The sequence below is a fragment of the Ascaphus truei genome, chromosome 3, assembly GCF_040206685.1.
Source record: "Ascaphus truei isolate aAscTru1 chromosome 3, aAscTru1.hap1, whole genome shotgun sequence".
NCBI classification, from domain to species: domain Eukaryota; kingdom Metazoa; phylum Chordata; class Amphibia; order Anura; family Ascaphidae; genus Ascaphus; species Ascaphus truei.
Genome location: NC_134485.1, coordinates 411,753,521 through 411,763,706, shown reverse-complemented (window position 1 = coordinate 411,763,706; position 10,186 = coordinate 411,753,521). Strand labels below are relative to the sequence as shown.

The 10,186-nt window shown below is 48.3% G+C and overlaps 1 protein-coding gene across 1 annotated transcript; it reads right to left on the bottom strand.

The window, feature by feature from the left end:
- Positions 1–1,606: 1,606 nt before the first annotated feature.
- Positions 1,607–9,183, bottom strand: KCTD14 (potassium channel tetramerization domain containing 14). Its single transcript, XM_075592624.1, has 2 exons — positions 8,927–9,183; positions 1,607–3,167 (listed from the first exon to the last, which is right to left on the bottom strand). The coding sequence occupies exons 1-2, from the start codon at positions 8,981–8,983 to the stop codon at positions 2,496–2,498; spliced, it is 729 nt and encodes a 242-aa protein (XP_075448739.1). The 5' UTR covers positions 8,984–9,183; the 3' UTR covers positions 1,607–2,495.
- Positions 9,184–10,186: the final 1,003 nt, after the last annotated feature.

Genomic DNA, 10,186 nt, shown 5'->3' with positions numbered 1-10,186 from the left:
AAAGCTGCCTCACCTTGTAATCTGGCCTGTAACTGTTACATATGCCTACAATATATATTATCTGTAATTGTTAATGCACCATCTTGTATAACCCTTTTCTTATAATGTAACCAGAATTCTGTGCCCAGGACATACTTGAAAACGAGAGGTAACTCAATGTATTACTTCCTGGTAAGAAGAATTAGGCCCCGGACACGCTTACCGCTGGCGTGCTGAGGCTCAGGGAAAGCGGGTGCTTTCCCTGGCCTTGCGGTTGCTTACCGCACGCGCCATCAGCGGGCCTTCAGGGGGCGGTCCGGGGCGGGCGCGTCACTGGCCGGGGGCGGCCCAGTGACGTCACGAAGCTGGTTCGCCCTCATTGGGCGAACCGCTCACGTGACCGGCCTGTCTCGCCGGCAAGCGGGGGAATTTTAAATTCCCCCAAGACCGCTCTAATTGCGGCTGTAGGGGCTCAGTGCTGAGCGGGAGCGCGCGTCAGCACGCTTCCGCCAGCAAGCAAGGAACATGTCCGGGGCCTTAGGTGCACTCACTGGATTTATGTAAGTGCCTCAGGTGCAGAGATCAACCCCCGCTGGGGAGACCTATACTACAGGACACATCCTCCTAAAACAAGAAGGAGCTGGCACCCCAGAGGTCTTCATACAAGAAAAAAATAGAATTAAAATGGGGTTTTTTTTTGTATGAAGACCTCTGGAGTGCCGGCTCCTTCTTACTTCCTGGGAAAACATTTTATAAAATAAATAAAAAGGTGTGTGTGTGTGTGTGTGTGTGTGTGTGTGCGTGCAAGAGTGGTTCAATCCAATTTCTTCCAAATCACGAGAAAGTGGGGAGGTGAAGTGAGCATGTAGTGGCAGGAGATGTGGACAGAGACCTTGGCCCTTACAGAATTTGCGGTGAAGCGGTTACCCTGTATAGGAGAAGACTTTAATCCCATGAGATGAACTTTTCTCCAGCACTGGGTGGAAATAATACATCAAATTTAACAAAGACTCTAGTCTTGTGCAGCAGGTATAATGGATAAAGGGAGAAAAGGAAACGTGGGCTAGAGGCCCCAAAACAGTGAATGGTTAGGTTATCGCGGGTAAGACCGGGAAAAACACTACCCCATACATAATAAAACAATGATAAAATCCCCATGGGTGTGTTTGCATGTTGGCCACAGGTACCCAAACCAGCTTCATTCATTTCTTTGTCATGTCTTACAGTGGTGAAGCTGCAGGCAAGGATTCTGGGTAGTGACAGGCAAATGAGATAGGTAGACAGAATCTGCACATTTCTTTGCAGAGAATGGAGGAGTTGTATGGAGACATTAGAAGGAGGGAATAAAAAACATACGTGAGGCATAAGACCATAATTATTGACGGCTGCTACACCACAGGTGGCCAACCCGTGGCCCACAACAGGATGTAGAATGGTCCACGTAATGAGATTTGGGTTCCCGCCTTACCCCCCAACTTTCCCTTCCACCCACAGGGGGGCCCCGGCTCCCCTCCACCACAGGACTGGAGGCCTACTCCTGCCCCCAAAAGGTAACATTCTGAGGGGATGGGGGAATAAGACAAGAAAAGGGCAGTAGCCGCTGCACTGCACCTGTGTACCGGTTAAACCTTTTTTATTATTTTTTGCACTGTTTTTACTGCTTATGAAAGTCAGACCGAATCACAGCAAGAGCAACACCAATGTACAATATCACATTTACAGATACGGGAAAAACTAAATCAAATCTTGAACCTTTTTGCTGCCAGAGGTCTGATCCTCCTGGCTGCCAAAAGGGTTAATATTGCTGTGTTCCCAGTGAAGATAGAAAGTGGATTTTAGGCCCGAGGTGGCCAACTCCAGTCCACATGGGCCATCAACAGGCTGCGTATTAGGGATATCCCTGCTTCAGCACAGGTAGCTCAATCAACGACAGCCACCTGTGCTGAAGCAGTGATATCCTTAAAACATGACCCGGGCTTCGCCACAGCCGATTTAGACAGATCATTTGGATTTTCAGCCAGTGAATCCTAGCGTCCTTATACAGTACCAGCTCTTACTCAGTAATCTGCAGAGTGATACAGTATGTATTAGCTGCAGTCGCCCACCAGATTTTCAGGTGTGTAATAATTCTGGACTTGAATACACTTTTCAGGCAATTTATTTATTTTCGCCTCTGCAACCAACACTTCTTTTTTTTTATTATTTAGACTAAATCATCTTCTCTCCCAGTGCATCAACCAGGATTATATTAACATTGTCCCTTTCCCCTACCTCCCCCACCTTCATGGGACCTGCCACAGAGCAGTAATGTACTTCCAGCATTTTCCCTCCAGGGGTGACTATTAGAATAGGATGTTAAATCACTTTGAAATTGAATGATCCTATACAAATACAAATTAAAATGAAGGAGTGTAAACTTTTAATGGGCTCTTTTGCCTTCCCAGTGTGAGGGTATATCACATGGTATGCCTAGTAATTGGGTTGTCTCCACCGTGTAGATGTTGACCACTGGCTCTTTACCACCACGTGAACACAAACTTGTAAAAAAAGTCATAAGACTTGAACCGAAATCCTTTATCGGCCACGTGTGACTGGTATGACACATTGTAGCCCTTGTCCTCAATGTCAACTCTAATACAGTCTAGTAGATCGGCGATTCCTGGGGAAGCTTTCCACGGGCCAAACTTCACCACAGACTCCTTGTCCATATCCAACGTATTCAGGGCATCGAGGCACTTGGATGCATCATCTTCTGTCCGCACGATGCACACGATGACGTTGGAGTGTCGCGATGCCACCACCTCTGCCCTGGCAATACGGATCATCACCTCAATATTCTCGCTGTAGTTGGGCACTCGGGCCAGGAACGGCTTCCTCCCAACCTGCTCTCCAAAAATCTGCGGAGACTCTTCCAGCTTCTTCACCAGCGGCTCAATCTCGTAGAACAGAGCCTCCTTGTATACCTCCTGGATGCACTGGGTGGGAACCTGGCTGCTCCGCAAGTATTCCAGTATGTACTTGAAGTTCTTCCCCTCTCGGTCGATGAAGAATCTCCCCCCTGAGTCCGTACGAAGCTTCGGCTGGCCACTGAACATCTCAAACAGTTTGGACCCAGGGCATTTCTTCAGGGTGCTTAGCGTCGTCGTGTATATCTCTCCACCGATGTTTAGCTGCACAATCGGGGACAACTACAAGTGTCAAGAAAAGAAATACAGAAAAATATAATTTGGCAAGTGTAGTTAACATGTATGTTTCAGCATTTAGAAGTAGGTATACAGTAGTTAAAATAAGACTGATCTAATGACTAATTAGGTCTTGGGCAATACAGATTTGATTGTAAGTTCTTTGGGCAGAGACTCATTGACCCAAATACAATACACGATCAAGATGCATTCCCGTGCTTGGGAAGGATTCAACTTCACCATAATGAACAGAGCCCCTTTCCCGCACAAGGAAGACCTATTGACATATTGAGAAAGGGCCCTTGTGTCTGTAAATCATATGGTGCACAGCGCTCCAGAAAATATTTTAGAAAGTGAAAGATAACTCAATTGTTCAAGAGCTGCAGAAGTAGGTCGTCAAATAAAGCCGCCCGGGCCATTATTTTGAGCATTTAGAAACACTATTTGTTTTATACTTCTAACATTTGCACAATGAAGATGAGACCGTCCATACTCAACATCGATTTTTAAAAAAATATACATTTGCAGAGAGGGAGAGTTTTACCCCAGATGTATGAGATTTTGCAGGCTGGGGTCACAAAGTATAAAGCCTTTTTTATTCTTCCTTCATTCATCAGACAGAGTATCTCTAGTGTGGTGATAAGCAGTGTCCTGTTTATTATCATTGTGGTTAACAAAAGCAGAAGATGCATGGACCACACCATCAGCATGTTACACCTGACAAGGGCCAGCAGATGGAGTATATTTGAAGCTTACAGCATTTTCTCCTAGGGGCTTGCAGGTTTAGGCCTGGGACATAGTGAGTTTAAGCGTCGCTGAGGCGTGCTGAGCCGCGCTGAGCAGATGCACAAAGCCCCTGCATCTGTCATCAGCGCGGCTATAGTTTCCCCCTCCGCATGCGCGCTGATGCATGCGGAGGCTCAGAAACGTTGCCGAGACAGGCAGGTTTGAAATTTGCCGCTCGGGGAAGCGGAGGAGCGGTTACGTGACCGCTCCCATCCAATGGGAGCGGGGGACTAGCCCCGCCTCCGCCCCACCCCCTGAGCGCGCTCACTGCCTCGCCTGCAAGGACAGGAAAAAGCACCATTTTCAGCAGGCGAGGCAGAGCAGGAGCGCGCCTCAGCGAGCTTCAAGTCCACTATGTCCCAGGTCTTATAGAGACACTGTAGGATTCATTACCAGGGCAACGTGGAAATAGTTTCCCTTGACATGGGATGTTGCTTTAAACGTATTTCTAGCTTATATTTGTTCTATAAATCCCAGGTCAGAGCTTGGCGGTTCTTTACATGCATAACCCAACGCCTCCCAGATTGTGACAATGCAGCCGAACCGAAGCATGTCCGGGCACAAAAAAAGGGAACCCGGCTATTTTGGGGGGCAGCATCCTGCTGTGGCTGGGTTTTCCAACCCTCCCCACGTCACGTGACAGTTCAGCAAATAATATTTTTTTTTTCTTGTGTAGATTTGGTTTCACAAAGAAACTCAAACTTTGACATCAATGAAAAGTTAGTAAAAAAAGTTTCCACTTCTGCAGTCAAGTGGAACTGAATCACTAAGCGCCTCATTTGAAGCTCTGTCCAGCGTTACTCAAGGTAAAAATATATTTTCCAACAAATATACAAAGCACCTGTCTCTATTGTAGTAACTGGCTCTCTGCACTTGCACATTAAAACAGTACAGTGTTATGATGGCTAATTCTGTCTATGAATTCTTTATGGGTTAGGATTCTGATGCCTGTTTTTCATCAACCGTATGATCAGTGGTTGAAGTGGCTTTAGTAGCGGTACTGCCCTAAATGTAGGCTGTATGGACACGAAAGTAGCTTGGATGGAAATGATGGGACTGTGCAACTTTCTCAAGTTGGTCCCACAATTCATGAGCCATGCCAACCCCTAAAAAAGGAGCGCAAGACACCAGCTGGAGCAGAGGTTAATAAGAGCAAGACAAACAGTTCATTCTGCCCAGTTCACCCTCACCAACGTAGAAAATGACCTCAACAGTTGCTAAATCCCAAGGACATTACTCCCTTCTTGGGCCGTGCTTATAGTGCCGGCAACGTCGCCTGAAAACAAAAGCATTGCCGCTGCCGCGTGACGGAGCAACGTCGCGAAAACTGGTAGCCGCCAAAATTTGATTGTTCAAGGGCTGTCGCGTCACGTGACGGCCCTTGAACCAATCAAATTGCCGGAATTACGCGCCGCCGCCGCCCGGCGAAATATAACTTTCGCCGGTGGCGACGGGTGACGTCACCCGTCGTGTCGCCGTCGACGGCACTATAGGCACGGCCTTATTCTACTTGACCTGTTTGCTGCCTTTGATACTGTTGACCACCCACTTCTTATTAACACTGTCCACTCCCTCAGTGTTTGGGGCACAGCCCTCTTCTGGCTTCCTACCTACCTCGCCCTCATCGTTCCTTTATTGTATCCATTGTCAACTCCTCTTCCGTTGACCCATCTGTTGGTATACCTCAATGCTTGGTTTTGGGACTTTTCTTTTATCTCTACACACTCTCCCTTGGTTTCCTTATTAGTTAATTGGGCTTCAAGTACCACCTGAATGCACATGACACAAATGTATCCATCCACACCAAACCTCACATCTGCAGCACAGTCCTAGGTCACCAGCTGTCTCACCGAAATCTCATTCTTAAATGGCAGCTAGACGCAATATGTCAAAGACTGAGTTTCTCATCATCCCCCGAAATCAAGTCCCACGGTCCCCTTTCCCATCACAGTCAGTAACACTTTCGCCCATCTAGTTCCCTAAACCCGTTCCTTAGGTGTCATATTTGACCATGCTCTTTATTCCCTCACTTTAATACTGTAGCTAAATCTTGCTTTCTCTGTAACATTGCTAAAATATAAACCCTTTCTCTACTACTAAAATGTTAATGCTTGCCCTTATTCTCTCCCATCTGGACTCCTGCAACCTTCTCCTCACTGGCCTCCCTGCCGTGCAGCTTTCTATTCTTCAATAGACTGTATTCAAAATATTGTCTTTCTCCTCCTGAAAACTCTGTTGGCTCCCTATTAAAATTCTACCTTCACAACTAAATTCTTCTCTCATCCAAGTCACTCGATTCCTCTGCCCCTCCAGACGCTGCCCTGCGGCAAAGTGTCCCGCGGCATTTTGGTACGTCTCCTTCCGGTGGACAACCAGTCTCATATGGCAGGTTCCGTTCTAGGCCGCCGCCGGAAAGCGAAAATCGCAACATAGCATTTGCTATGTCTACCAGCGATTCTCCGTCTTTCCTACCCCTTCTGCGCATGCGCAAACTCGGCCGCTCCCCCGTTCTGCGCATGTGCCGACATGGCGGCCCCCTTCTCCGGTACCGCCATATTGGCGGATCGCCGAGAAGCGAAACACGCCGACAAGCGGGGCCCTACTGTACACGTGGCATAATATTATAACACAATGGGAACAAGGACTTCAGACAAAACAATGGGAAAAGGAGTCTCTGCCCCGAAGAGCTTGCAATCCAAGCCGTAAGTGGGAAGAATTTACAGACAGAAGAAGGTAATCCTTCTCAGACTGCAACGGGTTAACAGAGCAGACCCACCTAGGACCAAAACTAACAACACCGACGTATTTAACGGGTTAATTGGCCGTGGATGGCATACAATAAACAGGTAAGTACAAATGTTTTTCAACCCATGTTTTGAAAGTGTATCCTGGCAGTGTTTGTGAATTTAATCTGAAATTCAGGGTGGCTTTTACTGCCCTTACATGTGTCTTATCCCTTACCTTGTCACAGGCCTATTTGCGCCATGGTGGAGGTATGTGGCAGAATTAAACCCTATTACTTTCTAACTGGCAAGGAGAGAACTCAGATTGACAGTCACCCACAACCCCCCCTCCCCCCCCACTGGGAGTGCCCGCCGTGTATGGAAATAAAGGGGAACCCTCGGGACCTTTACATTGGAACGTAAATAAATTACACAATTTCCTGATTCACTGCGTTATCACGAAGATTTAACCCTTTAAAATCGTATCACGCAGTTGATCCTACACGGGGCGGCAGAGGTAGAAATGTGATGGTTATAGGGGGACGAGAGCGAAATACAACGTTTTACTGCCACGCCCAGAGTACCGCGGGGTTTTAAAGAAAAAAAAAATCATGTCCCTCCTTTCTATTTTCGCAGCATAAATATTGCTTAAATGTTTCTAGTGTACAGCGCAAAGAGCCGTTTAACAAAAGGAGACTACTTTATTTTTTAAAGTTACTTAAACCTTTGCTTTCTTCATCTCTCTGTCAGAGGGGCCAGCCACACATTGCAAACTGCAGCAGTAAATGGGGAACCCCCTCCCCCTATAAAGCAGTAAATGGGGAACCCCCTCCCCCTATAAAGCAGTAAATGGGGAACCCTCCCCCCTATAAAGCAGTAAATGGGGAACCTCCCCCCTATAAAGCAGTAAATGGGGAACCCTCCCCCCTATAAAGCAGTAAATGGGGAACCCTCCCCCCTATAAAGCAGTAAATGGGGAACCCCCTCCCCTATAAAGCAGTAAATGGGGAACCCCCTCCCCCTATAAAGCAGTAAATGGGGAACCCTCCCCCCTATAAAGCAGTAAATGGGGAACCCTCCCCCCTATAAAGCAGTATATGGGGAACCCCCTCCCCCCTATAATGCAGTAAATGGGGAACCCTCCCCCCTATAAAGCAGTAAATGGGGAACCCTCCCCCCTATAAAACAGTAAATGGGGAACCCTCCCCCCTATAAAGCAGTAAATGGGGAACCCTCCCCCCTATAAAGCATTAAATGGGCAACCCTCCCCCCTATAAAGCAGTAAATGGGGAACCCTCCCCCTATAAAGCAGTAAATGGGGAACCCTCCCCCTATAAAGCAGTAAATGGGGAACCCTCCCCCCTATAAAGCAGTAAATGGGGAACCCTCCCCCCTATAAAGCAGTAAATGGGGAACCCTCCCCCCTATAAAGCAGTAAATGGGGAACCCTCCCCCCTATAAAGCAGTAAATGGGGAACCCTCCCCCCTATAAAGCAGTAAATGGGGAACCCTCCCCCCTATAAAGCAGTAATTGGGGAACCCTCCCCCCTATAAAGCAGTAAATGGGGAACCCTCCCCCCTATAAAGCAGTAAATGGGGAACCCTCCCCCCTATAAAGCAGTAAATGGGGAACCCTCCCCCCTATAAAGCAGTAAATGGGGAACCCTCCCCCTATAAAGCAGTAAATGGGGAGCCCTCCCCCCTATAAAGCAGTAAATGGGGAGCCCTCCCCCCTATAAAGCAGTAAATGGGGAACCCTCCCCCCTATAAAGCAGTAAATGGGGAGCCCTCCCCCCTATAAAGCAGTAAATGGTGAACCCTCCCCCCTATAAAGCAGTATATGGGGAACCCTCCCCCTATAAAGCAGTAAATGGGGAACCCTCCCCCTATAAAGCAGTAAATAGGGAACCCCCCTATAAAGCTGTAAATAGGGACCCCTCCCTATAAAGCAGTAAATAGGAACCCCCACACTATAAAGCAGTAAATAGGGACCCCCTCCCTATAAAGCAGTAAATAGGGACCCCCTCCCTATAAAGCAGTACATAGGGAACCCCTCCCTATAAAGCAGTAAATAGGGACTCCCCCTCCCTATAAAGCAGTAAATAGGGAACCCCCCTCCCTATAAAGCAGTAAATAGGAACCCCCACACTATAAAGCTGTAAATAGGGACCCCTCCTTATAAAGCAGTAAATAGGGAACCCCCCTCCCTATAAAATTAACCCTGTAAATATGGAAGCTATGTGACAGGACACTCACACTCTGCAGACTGCTTGTCATTTGCTTGCCAGTGGATTTATGCTCTGAAATGCTCATGTTGGCAGATCCCTCCTCTCCCGGCCGCTCTCAGGGGGATTGCAGGGTCTTGTCTCGTTTCTCCTTTACCCCGCAGCAACCGTGTCTGCTTATTCCTCTCTCCCAGTCCCCACCTCTCTCCCAGTTTCCAGTCCCTACCTCTCTCCCAGTTTCCAGTCCCCACCTCTCTCCCAGTCCCCACCTCTCTCCTCTCTCCCAGTTCCCACCTCTGTCCACCTCTCTCCTCTCTCCCAGTCCCCAGCTCTCTCCCAGTCCCCAGCTCTCTCCCAGTCCCCAGCTCTCTTCCAGTCCCCACCTCTCTCCTAGTCCCCACCTCTCCCCTCTCTCCCAGTCCCCACCTCTCCCCCAGTCCCCACCTCTCCCCTCTCTCCCAGTCCCCACCTCTCCCCTCTCTCCCAGTCCCCACCTCTCTCCTCTCTCCCAGTCCCCACCTCTGTCCACCTCTCTCCCAGTCCCCACCTCTGTCCACCTCTCTCCCAGTCCCCACCTCTGTCCACCTCTCTCCCAGTCCCCACCTCTGTCCACCTCTGTCCACCTCTCTCCCAGTCCCCACCTCTGTCCACCTCTCTCCCAGTCCCCACCTCTGTCCACCTCTCTCCTCTGTCCCAGTCCCCGCCTCTCTCCCACGGCTAACAGGTGTAATAGTGGGTGTGTTCTCCTTACAGCGGAAGTGTTCACTCATCCTGTAAAAACACACACACACACACACACACACACACACACACACACACACACACACACACACACACACACACACACACACACACACACACACACACACACACACACACACACACACACACACACACACACACACACACACACACTCTTTTTTTTAAACCTCTCCCTTTATATAGAGTTTGTTTTTATAAATCAAATTCTCACATATGTATCAAAGAAAATACTGTAAAGATATCAAGGACCCAAATCAGTGAGAGTTGGGCATTGAGAATTAATAAATGCAACATTAATGGGTTAAAAGTGCACGTTTTTATCAAGGAGTCTCCGTCAAAAGAACGTGACACTTAGTAGCAGCCATTTCGCCGCGACCAACTGACTGTCAGCGTTTGGCCGCAGACGGACCCTTCGCCTTAGTCGATCCGCTGCTGGACACTTCTAATGTAAGTTTTAGCGGTTAGGGTAGGGCGTTAACAATAAGGGTTTTACGGTTAGGGTAGGGGGTTAACAGGGGTTTTACGGGTA

What these genes read in the sequence shown, in the direction of transcription:
- KCTD14 (XM_075592624.1), bottom strand. Translation starts at nt 8,983, where the DNA reads ATGAGCATTTCAGAGCATAAATCCACTGGCAAGCAAATGACAAGCAGT. An exon ending in TGACAAGCAGTCTGCAGAGT is followed by an intron (nt 3,168 to 8,926) that starts GTGAGTGTCCTG and finishes TGACACTTGTAG; the next exon opens with TTGTCCCCGATTGTGCAGCT.